This window comes from Chiroxiphia lanceolata, chromosome 4 (assembly GCF_009829145.1).
Source record: "Chiroxiphia lanceolata isolate bChiLan1 chromosome 4, bChiLan1.pri, whole genome shotgun sequence".
Classification (NCBI taxonomy): domain Eukaryota; kingdom Metazoa; phylum Chordata; class Aves; order Passeriformes; family Pipridae; genus Chiroxiphia; species Chiroxiphia lanceolata.
Window position 1 is genome coordinate 15,875,262 of NC_045640.1, and position 27,179 is coordinate 15,902,440.

Here is a 27,179-nt window from a genome sequence, read left to right on the forward strand (position 1 = left end):
ACTTGCCTCTAGTCTTCAACACTGGTGGGACTGTTGCCATTTTTCAGAGTTGAATGGCAAGAACTAATCTTGCAGCAACCTTTCATTATATCTAGCTTATTGGAAATCTGAAATGCTCGTAATGATGCACTATTCCTTTTTGTTGTCAAGCAAACCAGTGATACGTTCCCTGAAGAGCTGTTAGAAATCTATTTTTCTGAAATGGGAATTAGAAAAATAAGAAGGCCAGAAACATGCGGTTTTTTCTGTCTTGGGTAAATAAAGAGTGAACAACACTTTGTATTAGACTCCTGTGAAAATACATTTTATTTTTGTTGGGGTTTTTGGAAGTGGCTTTGTCAAGTACGTGTCTAACTGTGAAATATGCTGAAGTTAGAGTTCACGTTCACGTTCTTCTCACAGTAGGTCAAACTTCATGAACATCTGCTACTCAGTGAAGGCATGAACTTTAGCCTTTGTTCAAGCCTAAAGAAGGAAGCAGAGCTTGGTAATCCATCTAAGTCAATAATAAATCAGGGGTTTTGCACACAAATGTTTTCTACGCTGGGGAAAAATCAGAGCTGTAGTGCCACAGCTTCTCTAGATTAGAAAACATGGAAGCTGTTGTACACAAAGGAAGTACACTTTTGTTATTGACTTGATGGGTCTAAACAATAGTGAGGTAAAGATCTCAGTATTAAAAAATGCAGTCAGAATACTTCTTTAGGTTTGAGATTAAAACAAACAAAAAAAACCCTCTCCATGTAAATTGCCTTAACCCTTCTGCACAGTCATTTACACTTGTTCAAATGGATATAAAATGTAAAAAAAAAAAGAAAAATCTGTTTTCCCTTGTGTAACACTGAGTAAATGTTTTAAATTTTAAGGAAATTCAGGTTTAACTTTATACCCACTAAAGAAAAATAGTGCACAATTAACGTAAGTCAATTTGAAGTAAGTCCTTTGCTATTGAATAGTTAACTTAAGATAATGGAGTATCTTGAAAAGAAAAAATAGCTACTTAACTACTGAAACAAGATCAGTGTTTAGCCCACACAGGCCATAATCCTGATTCATCTACCCTGAATATCAATGTGCTTTATATTACAACATTTACAAAATTTAACTTTCTGTATTTAACCGCAGCTTTAAGACTTTTTCTGCAAACTGGCTTGTTCAGGCAAAATATGTGCAACTGTCATTATCTACTGGTTTATAATGAAGTGTTAGATGGGAAGGTATTAAGAGAAACTGAAATATTTCAATACAATGTGTGTAAGAAACTAATATAATTTTAATTCATTTTATTAATACTTAGAATTATGAGCTTCTCTTCTTAGAGTTTTGCGTGCTAAAAAAGCACATTGTTACCCTGTGGAATATCTAGGAAAAAAGGGGTTTGTTATTATCATGAACAGTGGAAAAATGCATCTCAGTGGTACGAGTCTACCCTAAAATCTTACCACAGAACTAGAATATGCACTGAAGAATATCTTGCTTTTAATGCTGGTATGGTTTCTATTGTACTTTGTAGGACTCAGGGTGACTGCTGCCCTCTTTAAAAGCTGTAGTATTATTTTCAGCCTTCAGCAGATGAGATAAAAATAGCAGTTTGAGTATCTACAAGGTGCTGCCATACCTAACTTTTATGTGTGCCATTTGGAATTTAATTCAGAGCCTTGCTTTAGGCACCTAAAGTCTCTACCATGTAGCTGGAGTCTGATGTAGCCATTGATGCAGGCCAGTGCCATCATGTACATGGTTCAGAGCTCCTTCAGGTTGGATTGTCTGACCTGCAGCTCCTTTACAGCTCGAGAACAGCAGCACTGAGAACAGCTTCTGGGAAGCCCCAGCTGCTCAGACTCTGCACAACCTTTCTTTCTTAGCAGGAATTGAGGGGCTTCCTCCAAATGTGCAGTAATGAGAATTACAGCTTGAACACTTGTCAGTGAACTTGTAGACTTTGGCTTCCTTCTCTTCTGAAGTGGGTTCAAATTAACATTTCCCTCTATCCCTGTACCTGGTGCCTTGGAGGGAGAATAGGGAAAAGGAGATTTGATAATCCAAAGACTCACATTTGTCCCTTACTTTCTCAGTAAGTTCTGTAATAGCTACAAGGAGGAGCAGGAATACCAGACCTTCATGAAAGCAAAGCACAAATATATTTAAGGATCATGGGCCCATCTCTGTGTGCACTAACACAAACACTAGATCATGACCCTCACTGGATTTTGGTTGAATTGATTTTAGTGAACTGGTATCTCTGAATCCCAGTAAGGTTCTTGCATGAGCCAGGCTGAAATTCCTTAGCCCTTTTAAGACTAAGCACTTCTAGATAAAATTTATTTTTAGGTAGTTTTTCCTCTTCTTAAATGATGGATCTTTTCCAACTCATTTGAAGTGTACTTACTGAACTGTTGCTAATATTAATATTTACAGTTTTCATTATTTAAATTAATGAAATGAACCAAAGAAAATCTGATTTATGTGTTTTAATAAATTATATATATTATAATTATATCTCTCTTTTGGCTTAAGCTGTAAAAAAAGCAATGCATTTTTAATGACTATCTCTCAAAAGTCAAAAAAAGATACTTAAGAATGGGTTTACCTGAGTACATCTTGTCAACTTAGAGAGAACCTTTCTGAAGAAAATAATAATGCAAGAGTCCAATTTACTGGGGTGTAGGGTGTTTTCTCCCATTACAGGTTTTATAGTTTTAATGTATTGAATTTTTTTCATGGCTATGGAAACATAATTCACTATTTGCTTAGTTTAGACTTCTTAGAGATACTATAGATGGTTGTATATCTAAGAAAAAAGCTGTTTTACTTCAAACAGAAATTAATAAACTTGTTATACAGGAATTGCTAAATGAGTTGCTGTAGTCTTTTAGGCATGCCAGGCCTGAATGGCCATAATGATGTCTTTCAGACTTAAAATATGAAGGTGTTACTTCTAAAGAAATCTAGATAGAACTTGAGCACCCAAATCCAAAATAATGAAATGAGAATTAGGCACCTACCTCCTTTAGTCTAGACTTTTGGGAAATTATTGCTATAATTGTTTATGAATTTCTTTAAATGACAAATATTAATGAAAAGGCTTCATTACATCCTTGTCACCAATTGAACACTGTCAGGACTGTTAGCAATAAATAGCATTTTATCTTTCTATCATAAATTTCAGAGTTATCTGTATAGCAAGTTTGCTAGTAGTTTTTCCTGTTATACAACATATTTTAATTCAGCTCAGTCATTCACTTGAATTATTTAAATATGTGTATATTTGAGCTGTGGTATATATTTGAAATATGTGTCTGAGTAAAATAAAACTATACATTTGCTATCTTTGTGATAGCATTGCTCACATAATGTTCATTTATATTGTCTCAATGTCAGATAAGTGGACAAAAAACTTATCATATGTCTGTTTTACAGATCCCAGGCTCTGTAAGAGTGCATGCTCTGTAAGGTGTAAAACGTTGTTCAAGTTATTTTAATACAGAAATACTGTATTTTTCTAGATGCAAAGATGCAGAAAATCCCTGCCCAGACTAGTTTGCAATCTAAATGGGCAAGACAGATAAATTTTAAAGGTTTACCATGCAAGTAAAGTAAATTATGTGGCAACATCAAGTACAGTTTTTATCCTGTTTCCTCTGATTTCATTGTTTTGCAAGGAATACACAGATAACTTTGGTACACCGTTGCAATTTCCACGTATATAAAACACTGCAGCATCTACTCGTTCAAGTTGAATTGCATTGTTTGGAGTTTTCTTATCGTTTTAATAACCCTTTTGTGTTTCTCCTCAAAATTACCGTTGCTTCTTTTTGAATGCACAAAGAAAAACACTTCAGGTGTTCTGTAACAAAACACTTCTCTGCATATCAGCTTATCTTAACTATAAAAATGTAACAAAACAGCTGAGCTGGTTTGGTGGGCAGAAAGGGGCAGAAGAGAAGAAAAACAGTATGATGAGGCTTGTGCCAAAAGGTGTAGATTAGTATGCATTTTGAGAAGAGAACATGGCACTGCAGACATTGCTGTGGATATGATGCACATGAATTTTCCCTGGTTACTCTAGTTTTATTTGTGGATGGAATTAAAAAAAAAAAAGGCATATGGGGGTTACACGAAGGCTTAGTGATGCTACTGCTAATGCTATGTGGGAGTCACTTTGGCCAGGAGTCAGAAAAGATTTGTACATGCTGCAGCACTGACATAGAACTGTGTGTCTTGAGTGCCTGGCTTCAGAGGAGAAACAAGTTTGCAGCTCAAGCATTAGTTTCCCCATGCAGCAGCATCTCGTGAGAGAACTGATGACACAGAGGAATACACTATGTTTTGTGGATTTAGATCTATGGATTCAGATGGACGTCAGAAATCTGAATTAAGATACTCCTACTTGGTTAGATACCCAGACCTCTTTCAGAAAGTTTTTTCTATTTTAGCTTACTGGTAGATAGTTGGAGGATCTGAAAAACTGTTCTCATCAATAATAATTATTTCAAGTGAAAGAGAATAAATCTGAAAGAGAGTTCAGTGCAGGCTGGATGGAAAGATGATGACTGTTGTGTGAAAATAACTGTTCTAAGGGAGGAAAAACAAAGATTTTCAGAATTCCATAAATAGTCTACTGAATTTCTAGAAGGAAGGGATCAAGATAACAAAGGAAAAAAAATCATTGTACCTACTAAAATTTTTGAAGACCCCTGATCAAGTAGGAGGTACCAGGATATAAGTACTTCATAATGTTAGAATGGAACAATGAGTGACAGTTATGAATCACTGATTTTGAGACTGTGCATATTTCAGTTGCCCAGAACAACAGTTGCTTTTTAGGAGAGATGTATGTATAGATGGCTAGTAAAATGAAAGCAATAATGCCAAGACACAGCAGTCTGTTTGCAAATGTTGCTGTAACATTGTGATTTATAGTAACATTATCCATTTGGATACTTAACTACAATGCATAATGATTAAAGTAATTTTTCTCAGATACTAAGGCTGTGAAATAGGAATAGAAAATACTTTGTGGAAATTTAACTAAGAAGTTATACACAGCTTAATAGTTTCTATATTAGTAATCTGTCTATTTTTAATTTCCTAGCCTTCAGGCAAAGAAGCAGTCAGTATGGTCTTCTGAACTGTAGCTATAAGTATGATCTCTTTAAGAATCTTGCAAAACTCAAAAGTTAGGAAAATCTTGGATTTACTTACAGTCTGTCAGAAATTGTTGCTTTGCCTTTATACAGTGTTTTTGATACAATGCTATTTCTTGTGACTTGTGCCCTGATTTCATTTGCTACCACAAGGCATCTTTTGTTTCAAACAAAACCTTGCGGTTAATTTTCTGCTAGGTCTTTTCATGAAAAAGGAAGGTCATGGCTTACAGCATTTGCATTGTCACTGCAAAGGACTGTACAAACTGTTCCATGGACCAGGATGTTTCTGTGATTAATTTAACACTTGCTACATGCTTTTTAAAGAAATATTTTCCTTTCTACAATTTCAGTACTCTGTGTGTTATTTAGACACTTAGGTAAGATACAAGTCACTTTGAGGATGAATTGCAAAGTTCTCATTCATTATTCATCCCTAATTAACATGAAGTTAAGATCAAGTTTAAAGACAGGTTGAAATACTTGAAAGAGTGGTTTTTACAATTGGTACTAACATAAATTTTGTAGTAAAATGGTATGATATTTAAGTGAGACTTCAGTTTAATGCATTCTCATCTACAATTATCAGTACCAAGTATCAATGCAGATTTTTGCTTACTGCTTACCCACATAGTTCTTTGTATCTTAAATATTTTAGTATGTGGGCATGATACAGTTATTTGACATTTTACAATTTGTCCTTTGTTTGCATGCAGCGAGGAGTTATGGGCGAAGACGAGGTAATTCACTTCTGTTTGTTACAGTACAATTAATTCTGATCTGTTACTGATCATTATGATTAATTAATCCAGAATGTTGATTTTAAATGTTTATCTTCATGTTGTCTCAGTTTGGGGAAGATGGAGAGTGTGAGGAAAGGAGGAATGCGGTCTGGATTGTTATGATCATTGATCTCTTAGAGTTTGTATTACAAATCCTTTAATCAGTTAAAAACTGTAATTCTAATCATAATTTAGTTCATGCTAATGGCTTCTGCTTGCAGTCATTGTCCCCTTTAAAAGTACACAGTTTACTAGTTGTCCTAACTAATCTCCTTTTGCTTCTGTAGAAGCGGTAGTGTGCAGAGTAAAAACTAAAAGCCTGTCATGAACTTAGAAAGAAATCTAGTAGACTGCTCTTAGAAATAGCAAGCAGATCTTCATAGTGTAAGCCAATACATGTTCACTGACCTTGGAAAAACTGTACTGGTTTTACTATACCAGGATGTGACCCATAGTTGTTATAAACACTATGTAAAACATGCAGAAAAAACCAAGATCTTTGGTAGCTTCCAGTACTCACCAGGTACACACCAGTTCATGTGTCTCTTTGGATCTCTGCATTGATTCATAACTGAATTATTGCTTGGTAGCCATAATGTAGAGAGGAATGATCTTGTAGATCATGGCCAAAGGATGTAACAGTGCAATTGTTTTGACAATTCCTGGCAGATTCTGCTTACTTTTTCACTGTCGTAAAACAAAAAAGTGTTTAGAAGAGTTTATAATTTTTATTCACAGTCATCAGAAGAAATGTGAAGGCCGATGGAAATGTGAAAGCAAATTACCTTTTTACTTTCTTTGTCTGAGAGACTTCATTTAAAAGTGAAGAGGATGGAGAAGAAAGTATTAGGGGTCGTATAGACCATATTATTCTAAAAGTGTTGATCCATTGTCCTCCATGTAATCTTAGGTCTCTGAGAAGTGCTTTTGGTAAACCATAACCCACATTAAAGTAAAACTGAGCTGTCTGGTATCACTTCAGAATGTGTTCTCATGATTTTATTTATAAAGAATAATTGTCATTGTTCTTAGATTTTAACATTGGTCTGTGGGTACAAAATAAATTATTCTGAGTATTAGTCTTTGACCGTTTTTCCCCCATATGTATTGTAAGTTGGAATTGTTGAAGAAGTACTTCTTATAAACGAAGCTAAATTATAGTCACTTTAGATTTAAGATGTTAAGATTAACTCCCATATATTAGTGAAAAGTCCTAAGATTTCCACTTTGCAGTTTCCTTCAGGTTCTTGCAATATAAGTCTTATTTCTTCCATTATCCCCTTTTTCCTGTCACTGTCGCTATGATAACAGCTCCATCTTCTCCATCATTCACATTAGCGATGCAGAAATTTGTTGTTGTATCTCCCTTCTTGGTTGTGCAAGCAAATATTATTCATATACATCTTTAAGATCTGATCATTCTTACTAGTCTTCATAACTGAAATTCATATCCACATTACTCAGCTGGAACAGTCTTCATAGCATGACCTTCTTCCTCTTATGCCTAAGTGGTTGGTTTACAAGAAGAATCTGCCTGACTGCTTCTTCCAGTTGTGTTAGCCTTGTTTCTCCCTTGCTTCCTCACTTTTCTGCCCCATTGAGCACCATCAGGGATGCCATCACTTGCACCCTGCTAGTTATTCCCAAACATCCTATCCCCAATCTTAATGAAAAGGGAAGAATCCTGCTGCATCTTTCTGCATTTGCTGTACTCATCTCCATCATATGCCTGCTGAAGACATAGATATACCATCATAAAAATGATGTAGTTTACAGTCTTTGTTATTTGATACAGTCCTGTAGTCCTGATTTTATTTTGTGCTCCTCATGACATTTTATGATGTTTTGTTGTTTTATATCGTCCTGTGTTTTCATTCAGTATTTTTGATGAGACACAACATCAGGGGCAATAGGCATCACCGTAACATAGGTTTTTGGTCATAGCGGTTGCTGTCTGTTCTCCAGCCTTGTCTTTAGGCACCTGTTTCTCAGGTGGTCTTCTGGAAATGAGGGCTTCCATAATGCTCTCACCCTTAGCTGGTCAGCATTGGGTCTGCAAGTGTTCCTACCAGGCTTTCCTGGCACTGTTCCCCTGACTGGGGTGAAGAATTAGGAGACTGCAGAATTGCTTACAGCTAAGGTACTGCAGACTGAGCTGTCAGGAACCTACTGGTCCTGCCTATAGATTTGCCAGTGAGTGAATCTGGAATAAGTTGACTATTTGAGACGGAAAACTAACTTGCTTCCCAAAAGCGTGCTAGGTTGTTTTTTGGTTTGGTTTTCTTGCTTCTTTTGGGAAAACAGCTGAATTATTAATAATTATTTTTTAAATGAGTGAGAAACAGGGAAAATTGCATTTTAGAAGAAATGGTGATGTGGGCTATGTTTTGCTTCATGAAATTGTTTCTTTTTCGTCTTTTTTCAGTTAACGGACTGACTTCTGAATTTGAAGCTGTCATTAATCTTTATGTTGCTGATCTAAAGCAATGAAAGACTGAATAAGCTAAGATGAATATTTTGGCCTTCCAAAATTTTTTTGTTGTTGTTCTTTAAAATTTGTAAGAATGAAACAGGGAGGAAATACATGGGGCAGAATTACCACGTTTTTACTTCCCTCTGTTTTGATCAGATTGCATTTGCAGAGCCATCCTGTGAACTTCTCAGATTTTACACTTCCATTTCAGGGTAACTATAATCTCACTGCAGATTACTACGTGTTAGGAGCCACCACAAGGCTTTGCTCCAAAACTGTGGTAAATTGAGAGCAAGGAGCATAAATCAGCACTGTGACTCATTTTTCAAGTGTTACATTTTGCACGTGTATTAAAATTATTTATTTTCTTAGAAATCAAATCTGTCCTTATGTTATCAGCATCAGATACTTTTAGAAGAGAAACATACCTGTTTGAAACTTGTTACTGTGCCCATGATTTTTCTGTTTCGTTTTGTTCAATTAAAATGTAAGATTTTTAGACATGTAGTAGTCATTCAGGTGGAGGAAGTTACCACAACTTGAAGCTAAACCAAAGGCAGACTAATGAAACTCACTTAAGCAGGCAATAATATTTTTCTCTTCATAAGACCCTTTATTTAAAACCAAATTACCACCTTCCTACTGGATGCAGCAGAGTAACTACAATATAATATAATATGAAGTATTACACTTAGAGTGATGTCAGCTTGCAATCTCGAAATTCCTTTTTGAAGTTTAATACATCTTTCATTTTCTTAATTTTTCTTTAAACTAATATGTACTTTTCTGATACCTTGGTATTTTCATTTTGACTTTCCAGACTGCTATTTCCCCATTCCCTAAAATTACATAATGATGTACTGCCACAAAATTATTTTAATGTATATTATTATCTTTTCTTTTTAAGGCCGTTCTTCCCTCTTCCCAATAGATGATGGTTTGCTGGATGATGGTCACAATGATCAAGTTGGAGTCTTGAATTCACCTACCTGCTATTCAGCTCATCAGAATGGAGAACGAATTGAGCGTTTTTCTCGGAAAGTGTTTGTTGGGGGTCTTCCACCAGATATTGATGAAGGTGAGCTGCCTGAAAACTGAGCAGACTAAGTTTGGAGGGAGAGACAAAGAGAGATCTGGAAAAACCTGAATGAAGTAGTAGAAATAATCCACTCAGCAAAATAATGTTATGATGTGAAAGGCTACAGCTGTATGTTCTTTGAGAGTTAATGGGTGCATTGAGCTTAATATCATCTCTTCTGGCTTTGAGATGATTCAGTTGTTTCTGATTCTGCACTTGCAGATTGTGGAGTTCCACATGATGCATGGAGTTTGTGCTCCTGCTTGTCTTGTATACTCCTTTCAAATACATCTTAGCCATCCTCTATGTCTGCTTTATTCTGTATTCATAGAAAGCTTCCCTTTGTAAATGAATTTCATATTCTATTTTACTACTACCTGAAGATCTCAGCAGTGGTATAGAAAGGTTAATATTATTCCTGTTCAGAAACAGAGAAACTAAGGCAGAGGAAGGTCAAGTGGCAGAGTGGTCTGATGCTTTGGACACAAAGGTTTTACCACAGAAACTCAGACTGTTCAGCAATGCAGTTGGAATTGCTTTGTATCATAGTGCTGATTGGTAGTAATCGTGCTGTTTAATATTCGGGTTCTTCTGTGCAGACAGATGTAAATTGCATGCTAGCTTTGTAATGTAAACAGAAGTCCCTTTACAAGGTTCATTGTAATCCTCGAGTAACTTGCAAACCAAATAGGCTGACTGTGTTTAATTAACTTTCAAACATGGAAGGACCATATTTTGGTTCCATCTTTATTGAGATGCTCTGTTACAATGTACTAAGGGATTTATTTTAATATGCTTCAGCACAGTTGCCTCTAATGCAAATGCTAAAGAAGAACACGTGGAAATACATTTTTCTTTCTTTCCTACCTGTTTATATGCTGATGGTAGATACAACTGAGAGAAATGATGGAGCATGTTTGTGTTTGAGTTACTGCTTTTGTATATAGTTTAAGGTATTTTTTCCTCATGGCCAAGGCTATTCCAGTCAATAACAGGAAGGATAGAAAGACATCACAAAGTTGTGCAAGGGGCACAGTAGATCTCATAACAGGATTATTCATGCTTGTGTTAGAAGCACCTTTAAATAGACATTTTTAAGTTTCTGTGTCTGATACATGCATAGTCTGGAAACTGCTAATGTGTTCATTCTGGTAGTACTTGGTATATGAATATCTGCTTACAAAGCTCTGACTGTACTAAATCAGTAAACAATAAATTGATTTGATTACATTCAAACCAGATTTTGAATTAAGGGAAGTACCACACAGGTTTTCACCATTGCCTTCAGTTGCTAATATGATTCTGAAGTGCTGCTGTTATTAAGTAATAACAAACAAATATAAGCTTAAAATCACCAGAAATACATTGTGTGAATATTAACTCTTTGGAAGATGTGTCTATTTAAGTTTTTTGTTCATGAAAGTTGTAAATTTTGTTCTTTCTTTTCCTTGAAATGTCAGCCTTTGCTAGAAACAAAGGTCTTGCTTGATAGTTCTTTTTCATTGAGTTATGTCATTAATTTTAACTGTTGTACCTGTTTTTAGATGAAATTACTGCTAGCTTCAGACGATTTGGGCCTTTGGTAGTAGACTGGCCTCACAAAGCAGAGAGCAAGTCCTATTTTCCACCAAAAGGTAAGAGAGTTGGAAGGTTTTGACCTGTCACTGAGTGCAAATCTTACTCTGGGTAACTGTCTCATTTTTTTTCCAGTCCCTGTGAAGTTAATATGTCATTTCATTGCAGGTTCAGGCATGGTTCCTTTACATACCAAGTCTAAAACCTGTTGTTTTGGTATTGTGCCTGATCAGATCAGCATTAAGTAGTTGCATGTGCCACAGCTCTGTATTTGCATTTCTGTCTAGTTTCCAAAACTGAAATTTGGTCAATTTTTATAAGACTAGATCTTAGATAAAAATTTTCCTAGGAAGTTAAAGACAGGATTCAGAACAGCGCATTTGGGTACCTGATCAAGATAATCAAATATTATGCTTCTTTCACTTCTAGGATGTGAAATCTGATTGAAGCACTAGTCTTTCTTGATAAATGATTAAATATTGATATTTAACAATTTCTAGTGTTGCTGTTAGACTAGACTTTTTAGTGTCACAAAGTGTTGGAAAAACCATTATGTAGGTTAAGTAATTAAATTATGTAGCATATCTCTCTACGTGTACAATGATGTATTGTTACATATAAAATAAATGCAAAGGTCTGATCCGGATATGAAAGCAATGCAAAGGTTAGTGATTTTTTTGTAGAGACTGTAGCAATTCATTCCTTCCATGGAAGTGACAGAAGGGTAGGTATAGTTCCTTTGTAAACTGATTCTTCATTTGTCTGAACATCTATACTGGGGGAAAAACAGGATTATTATCCCTGATGGGTTCTCTAAAGAGTGGGAAATAGAATTGAAATTACTTGAATAGCATTTATGAATGCTACATGGAAATTCTAAGACAAACAAAGAGACTTTGACTTTTTTGATTGTTAGCCTGACACACAAAACTACTGTCAAGTTAAATTTGATTATCTTATGGAGTGCATTTTTCTTCATAAATTACCAAGAGAAATTCCCAAGGAACTCTTTAAGGAAGATGCATCTCACAGAGTCTGTGATGAATATATAGAAGATGGAAGATGTAATATATTCTTACCTGAAAGGAATGGATTCTCGCATTCGTTTCCAAGGAGATGTTCCTGTCTCAACATCTGAACATCTTAAGGATATATTTCTAGACTTCCTCATTTAATAAAGCTTTTTTATATAGTTGGGTTATTTATAGTTACCACCGTAAGAAAAAAATTAAAATAAATCTATATTGTAAGCAGAGCTTCTTAAAGGGAGAGGATAAAAATGGAAGAACTTCAGTGTGTTAATCTAATTAATTCAGGAAACACTTGCAAACTAAGTGCTAAGTTGATTTCCCATGATTAACTGACTTATTTGAAATTTAATAGCAGTTACTGTTCTTCAGTCTTAAAACTTTAGCCTAATTTTCAGTTTGCTGCATTACTCAAATTTATTTTTTTTTTGTAACGTAGCCTAACACAGTTAAAATACAGTGTAGTTTTCTCTTTGTAAATACTCTGGAAACATTTAACTGCTGACTGTTATTGTGTATATATCTGTTTTCTTCAATGCAATACATATGACCCATGATTATTTTGTAGAAGAATTTCTTAAAAATTTGTCTGTCTTTACTACTACTTGAGTGTACAGGCAAGAACCATGTATACATATATTTAATAAGATGTCTGAAACTGCTAAGGATAGGCAAAATAATTACCAGTTGAGAAATATATACTATATTAGTTTTTATTGGTTTCAGTCTCCATTTTCTAATTTGTCACTCCACAATGGATCAATTCAGTGTGTGTATTTTTCTTTGTTCAGTCTTGTTAGAGATTTGCCATACTATTACTTTCCAAAGACATCTCAGAATTATCCCATTCTGGACAGATTCACAGAAATCTTCTCGGCAGTGCAGAGATACAGCCTGTTTGATTTTTTATTATTTTATTTTTTTTTTAATTTTTTTTACTGTTGTTCAGTTTTCCAGGCTGCAGTTCCTTCCAGGCTCTCTGCTTACAGAAGGTCCTGAGGGAAGGCCAAGTTCATAATAAGTGTTTCTTTGCCGAAAGAAATGCAAGTAGTGTCTTAATCCATCAAGGCTGCCTCCTGAGAAACACCAACTGCTTGTTCTTAAATAATTATATTTTGTATTGGTTCACCAGAAAATTAGACCCAAAGAAAATAGGATTTTTTAAAATTTCACACTGATCTTACAAGGAGACTCTGCTCTGAAAAAAAAATTCTGTTGAGCTCAAAGTACAAAGTCTATGATCTGCCAACTGTAATGGAGAATTCCTTCCTTTCTGACTTGCAACTGTTTATCATAACTCATGTTATTACGTAGTTGGCAAACACACTTACTTATGAAACAATACACATGTCCAAAGTAACTTGCTGGATTGAGGACTCCTCCTTGTGATAATGAAGCTCTAAAAGAAGTGGGGCCATGAGGATATGCAAATCTAAAGAAGGAGTTTTAATTTGTGTCGGGTTGTTTGTATCCTCTGTACTATTTTAGTCTGTATCAAACAGAGGATAATCTGATTTAAACAGGACAGTATCCCCAGCCTTTTCTCATTGGTTGTTTCTGCTGCCTTGTATCACAGCAGTTGTGTGGTAGCTTTTTTCAAGATTTTTAATTTGCAATTCAGAGCTGACTGAATAAATCAGGTTGAAAATGTATTTTTCTTCTTTAAGAAACAAAACCCCAGGTCTGTACAAGTTGTGTTGAACTTGTTACCAGCTAATTTGATCACACTCGGTAGGATCAAACTGGATTCAGGCAAGTAGCTGTAGGTGTCTTCATGTGTGATTAGTGTCTAAGCTTCCTTTAATCAATGGGAATCTCGCCAGCCAGTGGAGTATAGAGGGCTATTCAGGTCACTGTAACATAAGCACATCGAGCTTCATTCGTTTACCCAAACTGACTAACTACACAGGTATCATAAATGTGACACAGCACCATGTTTTTTCACTTAAAGTGTATTTTAGAGTTAATTCTCCCTTTGTCATATGTCGATCCATTGTCTGTATTAACCTGCATTTTACACTGTTTTTTTTTTTTTTTATTTAAGCTAAGATGCAGCATTCTCTAGGCAAGAATTGCCATTTAGTCTTCTCTGGGAAGAGCCTGTCAGAACAGTAGAGGAACCAACTGCAGAACAAAACACTGATGTAGTGACTGACATGGGCAGCACCATGCTGGCTTGCACTGATTTTCTTGACATCCCCTCTAAAACACTAGTGACAAGAGTTAGCTGGAGGTTGATAGAACTTAAGAGCTGGTCTCTGGTTTCTACAGAGTGTGCATAGCAGAAGTGTCCTTTCTCCTTTTGGTAAATTTCCGTATTACTGTGAAATAAAGAAATTTTCTTCCTTTCTCAGAAAATAGTGTGAATCTAGTCTAGAATGCTTTGCTTTTGATTTTTTCTTTATATAATAAATAAAAAAAAAAAAGAAATGGGCTAATTTGGTAGTACAGCTAGGACTCTTCAAACTTACCTGATGGACCAAATATGTTAAAAAAATACATAATTTCTTGGTCTTGTTTTATTAAAAGAAATGTCAGCTCATGACTATAACCACTGCAGTATCTTTAGGTATCAGGGAACGTAACTCTAAAGCTAGTTATCTTCAGAAAGATTTATGTATTATTTAAGGTAATTTTCTAAGGATGAGTATATTACGAAAGTTACCTACACTGATTCCCTTTGAAAATAGGAGTATAGTTAGTGTTAGGAGTAATAGTTACAGTATTATGCAGAGGAATGTAGTCAAGTGATAAACACTAACAGGGTTACCTAGACCTCGACTCCCACAGGAGGTATAAATTCTGGTAGAGATGCACATGAGCAACAAATTTTTATAAAACTGTTTCATTTAATACTTTTTGCCTTGTGAAATATGGACAGAACATACAATCTTTGTTTCTTGGTCTGTAATACCTGAAATGTACATATCACCCAAAGGTATGAAGCAGATTCCTTTGAAAAAACTATTAGAGTAGCTTTGCTTTTTCATTGTAAACATGCTTAAATGGCTATTGGGTGTGAAGCTGTTCAAGTTAAATGACTGTGTTACCCCCAAAAAAACAAGAAACTAGGGAGTTAAAGTGTTTTGTAGTACAGTGGAACACCTCATACTCTTCAGGCTACCTTCCCAGCATGTTTCAATGTGACATGTACTTTCTATCACACATGGTAGTTGTAGTTCACAAAAAGAGTAGTTAGGTACCTTTTTAATCACATGTGGCTTTTACCGCTATTCTGGCTTTTCAGATGTTAAACATCCCCAATACTTAATGGGTTATGGATGTTAGGGTGAAAAAAAATTCCAATAAAAAAATACTGAGAAGCAGAAATGGGTAAGAATAATGTTTGTGACATGCAGTTGTTTGCATGTTGTAGCCATAGTAACAAGAATAGCCCTAATTTATGATTTCTAAATGAAATATGGAAGATAAGAGTGTAATTTCCCTTTGCAGGCACTTTCTAGCTAATGTCTATAGGGTGCTGTCCTGCGTAACTGGTGTTCTTCAGAGAAGTCAGTGGTTAATTTATAATCAGGCAAGTGATGGAGAGTAGGTTGTATGCAGACTGTGCAAGTCTAGGGTTCTTTGGGAGGGATTGTCTCTCTCTGTATATGGCAATAGAATCATTAGGGTTGGAAAAGGCCCTTAAGATCATCAAGTCCAACCATTAACATAACACTGCCAGGTCCACCACTAACCCTAAACACCACATTACTTGTATTTTGAACACTTCCAGAGACAGTGATTCCAGTGCTTGTCTATCCAGTGAAGAAATTTTTCCTAATGCCCAATCTAAACCTCCCCTGGCACAACTTGAGGGTGTTTCCTGTTGTCTTATCATTTGTTACCTGGGAGAAAAGATGAATCTACCCCCTGACTACAGTCTCCTTTCAGGTAGTTGTAGAGCAATAAGGTCCTCCCCAAGCCTCCATTTCTCCAGGCTAAACACCCCCAGCTCTCTCAACTGCTGCTCATCAGATTTGTGCTCCAGACCCTTCACCAGCTCCATTGCCCTTCTCTGGACTCACTCCAGCACTTCAATGTCCTCCTTGTAGTGAGGGGCCCAGAACTTGACACAGGACTTGAAGTTTGGCCTCCTTGTCAAGTACAGAGGGACAATCACTGCCCTGGTCCTTCTGGCAACATCGTTTCTGATACAAGCCAGGATACCACTGGCCTTCTTGGCCCCCTGGGCACACTGCTAGCTCATGTTTAGCTGGCTGTCAAACAGCACCCCTAGGTCCTTTTCCACTGGGCAGTTTTCTAGCCACTCTTCTACCCAGCCTGTAGTGCTGCCCGGGGTTGTTGTGACCCAAGTGCAGGAGCCAGAACTTGGCCTTGTTGAACTTCATACCATTGGCATTGGCCTATTGATCCAGGCCCTTGATTTGCTTTAGGATAAGAACTGATGGAAAACCAGCATCCGGCAAAATCTTACTTCGTATGTCTGATCCCTTAGTCGCTACCATGTTCAATTAACACTTGCTTTGATTAATCCAGTTTTTGCACTCCCATCGTTCTTCTGCTGAGCTCTGCATTCAAACAGAAATGTGTGTGCCTGCCTTCTGCCCAAGTAAAGACAGTTACATGGGTCTGATCTCACCCATACCAGTCTGCATGTGTCCTCATTCAGTGAGTTTTGCATGGGTAATATGTGGATTTAAAATTTTAAGATATGTAGCGAAAGATAGCCTCATTAAATGGATTTTGAATCTAAATAATTACTAATTAAGCTTAAACTAAAGAGGTTGTCACTAAAAAAATTGCTAAGAAATGAAGAATAGACTTTACTAGGAAATGCTTCAGCCCAAGCCCAGATTTTCCCTATGACATGTTTTTTAAGAAACTAAATAAGATTTACATAAAAATATAGAATACATAAAACCCTGTAACGTGTCCCTTGTAGGTAGCTCAGATGGGGCTGTTATGAGGAGTAAGAAATGAGCTACAAGTTATTAGAAAGACCAGAATAGGCCTTACAGCTTTTTTTTTAAATCCTACTTTTTTTCCCATACATTTAAAATCAACTGTGCATTTGTTTCTCAAATCTCACGTTGGTAAGGGATTGATTCATTAGTGGTCTCCAAGATGTGCACCCCACCATTTTTACCTTGGTGACCTGTAGTGTCTGGTTGCAGTAAGAAATGGCTGGTGGTTAACTACCTTCTCTCAGAAATAGAGCATCATTTCCATAAGGCTTGCTAAATGTACCCATGTTCTGTTTTCCCAAGCCCAGTTGCTTCAGCGTTTATTTTGCCATCCAAGTAGTAAAACATAACCTTGTGTGAAAATTCCGTACTTGGTAGTAATCTCAGAAGGAAATGTGATTTATGGTCCTTTAAAAGTTTGGTTTAGAATACAACTCTAATTGTGCTATTGGGTATTTGTAAAGTAACAGATTTAGTATATATCATACTGTAATGTTAAAGTATTCTAACGTGAGGTTCTTTGCGTGTCTGACTTTTTACTGTAGCATTAAATAAGCATTTTAATGCCTATTTTTGTAGTGTTTGGAAGGTTTGCTGGGTCACTTATGTAATAAAGTACTTTGATCTAATCTCTAGAATAGAGATTAGTCCTTTGTGCCAAGTCGGATTTTCATTGTATAATGTTCATTGCAGCCAATGAATATGTTCAGCCTAGACTTCAGTACATGATAGAGCAGACATATTTGCTTTGATTTGGTCATTAGTCTCTTCTGACAATTATTTACAGTTAGAAGTTCTGTTTAATTATGGTAAGGTAGTACATAGTTAAGATGACTGATAAGGAACACTTGTTTTGACTTTCTTTTACTTTAGTATGGAAAAGTCACTGGCAAAGATAATTATGTAAAAAAAAAGATAAAATATATCAGTTGGTTTGGCTTTTTTTCCAGGTTATGCATTCCTCCTGTTCCAAGAAGAGAGTTCAGTTCAGGCCCTGATTGACGCCTGCATTGAAGAAGACGGAAAGCTCTATCTGTGTGTTTCCAGCCCTACTATCAAGGACAAGCCAGTGAGTGCACAGTGGATGGCCTGCAGGCTATAGCTGCCATCTGTCTAAAGCTGCATTGGAAATCATGACGAGGAAAATAATCAAAAGTAAACTACTGTTGGCAGAGCTCAACATCTGGAACATGTGGATTACTTTAAAGTTGTAGTGTTTTTAATTAATAACATTAAAACAGAGCACCTAGACATGCTAAACTAATGAGGTTATGACTGTTTGACAGTTACATAGGCTGATGAACATAAATCCATGTTGCAGTGAAATTTAAAGTAGGATACTATTTTCTTTCTCAATTTAATAGGTTCAGATACGTCCCTGGAATCTAAGTGATAGTGACTTCGTGATGGATGGTTCACAGCCACTTGATCCTCGAAAAACAATTTTTGTTGGAGGAGTCCCTAGACCACTGAGAGCCGGTGAGTATAATCTGTGGCAATTTTTAAAAGTAGGAAATCATTGGAAATAATTTGACCCGTACATGCTTTATGTATGGATAGATATATACATATAGAAATAGAACACTGTCGTGATGGTTATAACCACACTACAATATTTGTGTATTCTTACATTTCGCTACTAACTGTTTTTGTCTGGCTTCGGCCATAAATCACAGTTCATCATTGAGATTTTCTGGAAACTGTTACCTGTCTAAAGCTGTAGAAAAAATTTTCATCATATTAGCAAAACTGTAGTGTAAAGTATGTCAAGTAAGACGTAAAGAGTTTTTTTTTAAAATAATGCTACAGAAACATCTCTGCCCTGCTCCATGACTATCTGGAGCTGTATTTGTACCTGCTTGTCATTGTGCGTTAGCTACTCTTTTACTGCTGTCAGGTTGCAGTTACTCTTAGTGCACTCAAAACCACAGGTGATGGAGTACTTGAATGAGTAGGAATAGAGGAAAAAGGGAAGAAATTCAGAGAGCTAACACAATCTGTGTGGCACAACACTGTATGAAATTGCAGGGCTTTTTCTAGACTCTTGCCGGAGATGTGAAGGAAAAAATAAATGTTTCTGTAGTAGTGGAATGGTTGATCTGCGACCTGGACAGTCTGTATTTTGAGATTGGCTGCAGTAGCCTTTAACAGTGTTTTAGGTGGCTTTCTAGTAAGTAGGTTGCAGTGAATGTTGGAAGTAGAAGCATAACACACAGTGGTTCAAATCCCATTTTTTATTAGAATGACTGCTGGATTTCATTAGTCTTTCGGAGTTTGTAATGCATTTTATTCGTAGAGAAAGATGAGCTTTTAGATGAAAGATGCAGGAAAACCAAGAAGCAATAGTGCAAATTTGGTATATAAAGGATCTTAAAATTTTTCTATCTTGGACCTGCAATGCTCAAACTTTTCTGTTATTTTACTTTTAGGACTCTACTTTCAGTTGTAGTACAAACTCTGTAAATGAGCATAAACACAGTATGTTCAAACTGCAGATTAATTTTTCTTTAAATTTAGTTCAGTGCTCCAGATTACTGTGCTGAATGTCCATCAGAAGTTTAATGGATGAATTCTTATGCTTAGCTTTCGAATGTCTTGTGTATGGGAAAATGAAACTTTTATGGCATTGTGAAACAGGAATAATGAATTCACTAAAGCAGTAAAACTTTAGGAGACTTCAAATATTGAACATCAGTAACTGCTGACATCTTTAAAACAGAGGATACTAATTCTGAAAAAACAGTATTTTCCACCTGAATGAATTGCAAAACTGATTTCAGTATAATCTGGCAATCAGATTATAAATTTAAATTTTTTGTTTCTCTGAACTTCTGTATGTGTTGTAAGTGTAGCACTGTAGATATAATCAAGCCCTGTTGGCTGATGAAAAGACACTAACTACATCTTTAAATTCCAGTAGGACATAGAGCATTAGGACAGCCAGAGAACATGTACCAAGGAATCGGTGGCATGTGGATCTATTTTATACAATTTATATTCTCTGCCTGCTCAAAAAATCTTTTACTGTAATCCCCTGAAGAAAACTGCCCTGGAATTCCAGTTCCAGGTTGTCAAGGACTTACAGTTCCATTGTTCCTTGGATGTATGTACCCACAGCGTGAAAGATCTGTCTGCTGAATATTTAGTAGCTTATTTAATATTTTTTATGTTGTTATTACTGTTACACTTGCTATTGCAAAATTAATAATTAAAATTAACTTCTCTGGTATTTTTAAACATGAGCATATTAAGTTTGTACTGTAAGAACAGTTTAAATGAACACTCTTCCATTTCTTAATAGTGGAATTGGCCATGATCATGGACCGTCTCTATGGTGGAGTTTGCTACGCAGGAATTGATACTGACCCTGAGCTGAAATACCCAAAAGGTGCTGGACGTGTTGCTTTTTCCAATCAGCAGAGTTACATTGCTGCCATCAGTGCTCGGTTTGTTCAACTTCAGCATGGCGATATTGATAAACGAGTAAGTTACGCAAAAATTAAGAAAAAAAAAAAAAGACTAATGACCTATAAAGAAATTTCTCGGGAGTGTGGTAACATTGCATTTGATTGGCTTTCGTGCCATCTTTTACATCTCTTGTAACATTCATCTAACTCCACTACTTTCAAGAGTATGCTGTGAATGCCCCAAACGAACAACGTGCTTTCCACAGAGCAGCAGCTTGTTCCTTTGACATATGTTGGACCATATGTTCTTCCCATTCTGGAGCTCCTGGTTTTGTTTTGTATGGGCAAAGGGCTTGGAAGTCTTTCTCTCCCTTGTTCTGATGAAACCAAATACTGTGATAATTAGTCTGTCATTCATAGGAAACTCTAGTATTCATTGGCTTCAAATTAGCTTTATATTTGCAGCTTCCCTTAATTTCAGCCATAACTGTCAGTGCTCAGAAAGTTGATAGAGTTCAACGCCTAAAATACAAAATGTTTTATTCTTTCTGAGAGTCTTCTTAGTATTTACCAATGCACATTTCTGTTTGCTTATTGCTAGTTAAAGCAAAACTGACTTACATTAAGAAGACTAGTCAACTTCATTACTCCTAATTAAAACTATAAGAGTATCAAAGAAAATTGGCATCTAAATTATGTCAGTTTTAAGGGTCACTAGTTTTGATGTCAAGAACTGCAAAGGTAGTCTGGCATTAATAGGTGTTCTTAAAAAAAATAAGGTCTTACAGGAGGAAGGATTGAGTAAGTAAAGTAGTTCAAGGTCCAGTCTCCTCTACAGATCAAAGACTTGGGAAAAAGAAAGTAGTGCAGTTAACTGAGGTCTGCTCTAGGGATGCAGCATGTGCTTCTTTCCTTTCAAATAGGCAGAGTAATACAGCTTTTACACGTGTGTTTCAAATATTGCTTGCCTTGTGAACTGAAGTCTCCAAACATGCTCCTTCCCAGAGGATGAGTGGGTCTGGATGTGGGTAGTGAAGTAGGCTTCATGTTAAGGTGTGATGGCTGTATTTTGGTTGTGGGATTGCTGTCCTTGTGACTTGCAGCTGACATTGACTAATAGCTTTACCTTTTGGATAGTTATGTAACAGAAAAAATGGCCTTTATACTTTGTCTGTGTGAGGGGAAATAAAACTGTTACTCATCTTGCATTTGAATATTTGGAAAAAAATGGGAGTAAGGACCAGAATCCAGAACTCCTTCTAAACAATACTAATTGGGTCATTTAGCTTCAGAATTGGGTATTTTTTAGTGTGTTTCAGGAACTCTCTGAAGGGTATTTGGCCGTGACGTCACCTGATTTTAAAACTGAGATGTGGACGGTTGGGTCCCACCCAGACTAGTTCACCCCCAAACGTAGGAGGCATGGACTTGAAATGTGTAAACTAGGGGACACTTTTGTCTTGTTTTTCCTCTTCCCATGGGAGTGTCCTTTGTGGTAGAGAAGTATATGGTAGACTGGCAGTGTCATCTCGTAGGAGAAAGGAAGGCATGAACCTGACTCTGAAGGCTGCGCTTCCACGTATGTTTTTTTTGTTGTTTTGGGTTTCTTATGATAGGTCAGCAGAGATCTTAAGGGCTCTTTGGATGCTGAGGAAGTATCTGAAATGGCAGTGCTTGCTGTTTGCAGAGAAAGGGATGTAGCTTGTTAATCTGTGATATAACGTTGCAATTTTTAAGGGGGAGATGGACTGCAGGCCTCTTGGAGCACGGAGTGGAGGAAAAAAAACCCATAGATCTACCCCAAATACTAGATATGAAAAATACAACATTTGTCTTATATCCATTGAGACTTAATTTATAAAAACAGTACTCAAATCATTTCTTCAATCACTATTACAAAAAAACCAATCCCCCAAATAAACAAACAAAACACCTACAAATCAAAAACCACCAAGTAGAGTTAGTATCTGTAGATAGCTGTTCATGGGCTGGAGAGATTGGGGGGAGAAGTAAGGAATATCTAGGCTTTCTCTTTAAAGATCTGAATTCTCATGGTTTCTTTTTCTGATATAATTTATTTTCTTTCTTTAGTTCTTTTCTAATACCTGAAAATTAATTTTTTGACCCAAGTGTTCTTTTAAGTCTTGAATTTCTGAATTTTTATTAGTGTTCTCGTTTTTTCTTATTTTAAACTTGTGTGCTACTTTTGAGGGGTATTGCAAAATACAACAGTGCCAAATCTTAAGAGTTATAATAAATTTGTCTTTAAACACCATGATGGGGAGGGTTTATTAACTTCTTTTTTTATTTAAGAGGGGTTTTAGTCTTTATTTTTTTAATCATCTAACTAAATCATACATTGAGACCTTATTTATATAATTATATATATTAATTACCACGAAGTTATTTGTGTTACTGAGGAGCAATAGAGAAGAGGTTCTTTTTAGGGAACACTTTAAATCTTAGCTGTTTCTGAAAGTGTGAAAAAAGCTTTTTTCAGAAATAGGTTTTTCCTCCATGGAGTTTTTACACTAATGTCTTTTCAGGCTCTGAAGATATTCTGAAATCAGTATTGCTGCTGATTTAGGGATGAGTAAATAGTTTATATAAATCTTTAAGACTGATTTTGTAAATGAAGAAGATAGTCCTACTTTGGGTACTCCCTTCCCCCGAGATGTTTATGTATGCTGGCCAGGAAGGTAATACAGTCAGTATATATTTCACTGAAGTCCTAGAAGGCAGGCTGTTCTACCCTTCACCTCAACATAGCCTTTCTGTACCAGTTATATCCAGTTTCGGTAGGTCTGCTGTCCTTCCACATTGTTTTCATAGCCAGTTTTATCTCTGTAAAAGTCTTTTTTCACTGCTAAATTTTGTGGTTCACCTGTTTATCCTTCTGAACTTCAGTTCAAAGAATTTGTAGTTTGGTTTTTTTTTTTTTGCACATACCTTTTCCTACCTTAATTGGAAATCTTAGTGTCACAGTCACTTGACAGACATGGTCTGCGATCTTAACTTCTTCCTTACCTAAGTACTCTGTAGCTTCTCTCCACTCCTTTTGATGTGTAGATATATTTAGTTTCTCTAACAGATGTTTTTCTTCAGTAAAGTACTCCTCATCCTGTTTTATCATATATGAAAGCTCAGCTCCAAATATTTCTTTGAAACTCGTTTGGAGTTTCAACTCCAAGCAGTTCCTTAAAATTTTGTTAACTTTCATATGCCAGCGGTCTGTATCCACTTCATGTAATACTTCCATTCCCCAAAGTGTTTCTCTAATATATTCTAAATCATCTTCGTACCGATCTTGGTGCATTAGTGCACTGAAGCTTGAAATACATGCTGCTTCATGTTTTCAGTAATTCTGAACCACGAACACAGTTACTGCATAAGGTACCTGTTTATTGGAAAGTTTGAGTGTAATTTGTGATAAGGCAGGTCATTTTAGTGAAATAAGAAGTAGATCTCATACTGAATATAGATTACTGGAAGAAGCATACTCTGTTTGACATTTCTAGTATGGCCTCTACTTCTGAAGACTATTTGGCTGTCAGACTTCAGGGTGGGTAGCTGCATGTGTAAATTTTTTCTCTGGAGATAAAATGAGAAAAAGTAGCATTTAAAAGTTCTTAATATTTCAAACGTGCAGTCGATATCTAAATGTAGTGTTCTTCTTAGGTATCAGTAGCTACAAAAAAAATCTCTTGCATCAGTGAGGAAAATATGGAAGACAGCAATACATTCCTTAATGATGGAGTCAACTAATTTTGTGTTTTATTATGAAGTTCTTCTTCCTGTCTGATCGCAGCCTGTAGCAACTCAGTTACACAAAGTCAAAACGCAAATTTACCACTGGACTCCTGCCACTTTTCCACTCTGGCAGTCAGATGAGTTTGGGAGAGAGAAGCTGTGTAAGACAGGTGTTTGTGGCAGTCTGTAGACTTGGAAAGTGGTTTTTTAACAAATATTTTCAGAAATACATTAAATACAAATTTCTGTACGTCTCGAAACCACAAAAAGGGAAAATAACAGATCACCAAAATTGGTAGGTCAAAATCTGGCCATATATTAAAAATAGGGACTGAATTTACAGAGAACAGCACTGCTATAAGATCTGTATTACAGCATGAAGGAAATACTTTTAATTTACACACAGAAGCAGTACATGCAGAGGCTTTTTGTTTTAAAAAAGGTTCTACATTACAGGACTACAGTCTCATATGTTCAGTTATTTTTTTGCTAAACAGTGTAGAATTGGATGTTTTGTTGAGGTGCACTTGGGAGCTGATGAGATTAGTTGGGAGACCTTTTAGCTGGTTTGGGTTTTTTTCTACACATACTTCGATATTATCATTTGCAAAGAACACTCTCCCAAAATAAACTAAAGGATGTTTCTGAAGTAGCTATTTATTTCATATGCAGTGTACTTCTAAAGATCTGCATTGAAGTGTTCTGCAGTACAGTTAATCTGTAGCTAATAAATGATAATGAGTAATAACTGATTAGTTAGATTAAGGCTTTAATATGACTGATTTCAGACTTTTGGTTTGGGTTTTGAGGTTTTTTTAAACCGGAGGAAGATGAGTGGCCTCATACAACTTCAAGTAGATCCAGTTATTAACTGGAATTGTTCCTGTTTCACTCCAACAGGTGGAGGTAAAGCCATACGTGTTGGATGACCAGATGTGTGACGAGTGCCAGGGTGCGCGGTGCGGTGGGAAGTTTGCTCCTTTCTTTTGTGCCAATGTCACTTGCCTGCAGTATTACTGTGAGTTTTGTTGGGCAAATATCCACTCTCGTGCAGGACGTGAATTCCATAAGCCATTGGTAAAGGAGGGGGCTGACCGCCCACGTCAGATCCACTTCCGCTGGAATTAAACATGGTGAACCAGCATCTACATAAGGAGAGAAGGGTGCATGTGGCTTACTGTGTTTGAAGATACTGACATGCAGAAGAAATAAGTGCATTCTTCTGCTTTTCACCCCAGCTATCAATACATGCATCTTTATCAGCAGCCAAAACACTACAAGCCTCTTGTTTTTCACCAAAACCCTACATCTCAGGCTTACTAATTTTTGTGATATTTTCATGTTAAAATAAAATGTTTTTTTGTATTTTCTCCAAGTTATTTTTATATGTAAAGTTAAAACTAGATATGAGAATGTTTTTGCGTAGGGGCACACAGTCTGCTGCTATATTTAGTGGGTGAAGCGTGCACTTATTTCTAAACATGGGTTTTTAACTTCAAGATCTGCCCCAGTAATTTACCAAAGGTAGCAAAATAGTGAAGATGGAATATGTCTGCTACAAAAAGCTTATTTTTATTGTTGTTGCTATTTTCAGTGTATACATAAACTAAAAATTAGGGTTGATTTTTTGCTCTCCATTTTGACTTGCAAGAAATAATACCTCAAGATAATCTGATTTATTAGCTATTTTTAAACATTTTTAATCACAAGCTGTATTAGCTTTGCTGCTATATAGGTGTTATGTGTAATGCCACCTATTAATACGGGATTGAAACGTTTAAGACACACTGCATTACAAATTAAATGCAGGCAGCACAATATGGCCTAAACTGCCATAGTTTTAGAATGTGAAAAAATTGCATGTTTACTTACCTGTATACACCATATGCATGCACTAGTACTATTAATTAACAAGAGGTGATTTATTGCAAATGTTCAAAAAAGGCTCTCTTGAAACTAGGTAGCATGAGCAAATTTACAAAATTTCTTACGAAAAACAAACTTGCATGCATTATTGTGACTGAAGTAAAAAAATGTCCTACATGTGTACAATATGCAAATTAGTTTTAGACTAGAAAGTGCAGCCATTTTGTGACCTGGTCAGTAGTGGAATTCAATTTTATGCAGACTGGATGTAATATTGTAATCCCTGTGCAATTTTGTGATGTGTGCTTCTACTTAATGTGGCGTGATGTAGTATAGATACAAGTTTGAGTAAAAAGCTAGCATTTAAAAAGTTCTTTTAAGCCCCCTTGATTGTTCATGGTTAAGATTTCCTCTACAAACCAAAGATGGCCAGCACACTGCTAACCAGTCACCAAATGTGAAACCCATGACAAATGCATACAAAACTAGGCATATATGAGAATGCGTAATGCTTTAGAAATTAAATCCTAAGTAAAGTCAAAATGGAGAAGGTGTAATATACAGACGGCTAGTTGCATAACAAACTAAATTTTACCTTTAAGACAACAGTGAAATTCGGCTTAAAAAAGCCTTGCTTACATGTTTGACCTGTGTGCATTGTGGTCTTCTGTCAAACCGGGGTCACTGTTGCATGAGTGCAAGTAGCTACTTGACAGTCAAGGACAGTCTTTTTATTTTAATGAAGGAGTTCTACTAATAACATTGCTTGCAGGTTTTGAAAAATAAATGTAGTTAGGACAGAGGCAATATTTAACCGAACACTAAAAGAAAATCTTAGCAGTGTTTTTGTCTATCTCAGAGCATTTTTAATGCAACTAGCCCCTACTTTTTAATGGAACAAACAGTTATTCTGCAGCCTAAGCAAACACTCAGCAGTAAATGCTGTAATGCAGAATTAAGAGCCTGATGCTAGAGTTGAAATTACAAGGGTATTGTTCTTTGCAATCCCTTGGGACAATCCTTCATGTAAGCAAAGTGTTGATCTTATGTTGGTTGTCTACAGTGTGCTTTTTTGTACTGTACAATATGTGGTTCATGTCTAACTGCTGTTTTATTGTGGCTGTGGTTCAAGTTTTTAATGTTTA

At 36.1% G+C, this 27,179-nt stretch overlaps 1 protein-coding gene across 8 annotated transcripts in view; it reads left to right on the plus strand.

The window, feature by feature from the left end:
• The window catches only part of CPEB2 (cytoplasmic polyadenylation element binding protein 2), a 53,634-nt gene that overhangs the window by 24,590 nt on the left and 1,865 nt on the right, over positions 1-27,179 (plus strand). For 5 of the 8 annotated variants that reach the window (XM_032685378.1, XM_032685381.1, XM_032685377.1 and 2 more), the window contains 7 exons: positions 5,864-5,887; positions 9,310-9,480; positions 11,025-11,114; positions 17,962-18,080; positions 18,376-18,490; positions 20,313-20,494; positions 25,069-27,179. The exon at positions 25,069-27,179 is cut by the window's right edge and continues 1,865 nt beyond it. In XM_032685378.1, coding sequence (XP_032541269.1) covers positions 5,864-5,887; positions 9,310-9,480; positions 11,025-11,114; positions 17,962-18,080; positions 18,376-18,490; positions 20,313-20,494; positions 25,069-25,296 — 929 coding nt within the window. In that variant the 3' untranslated portion in view covers positions 25,297-27,179. Of the gene's footprint in view, positions 1-150; positions 2,430-5,863; positions 5,888-9,309; positions 9,481-11,024; positions 11,115-17,961; positions 18,081-18,375; positions 18,491-20,312; positions 20,495-25,068 lie in introns of those variants that run through there. The other 3 variants (XM_032685380.1, XM_032685379.1, XM_032685383.1) reach the window with 3 other exon arrangements.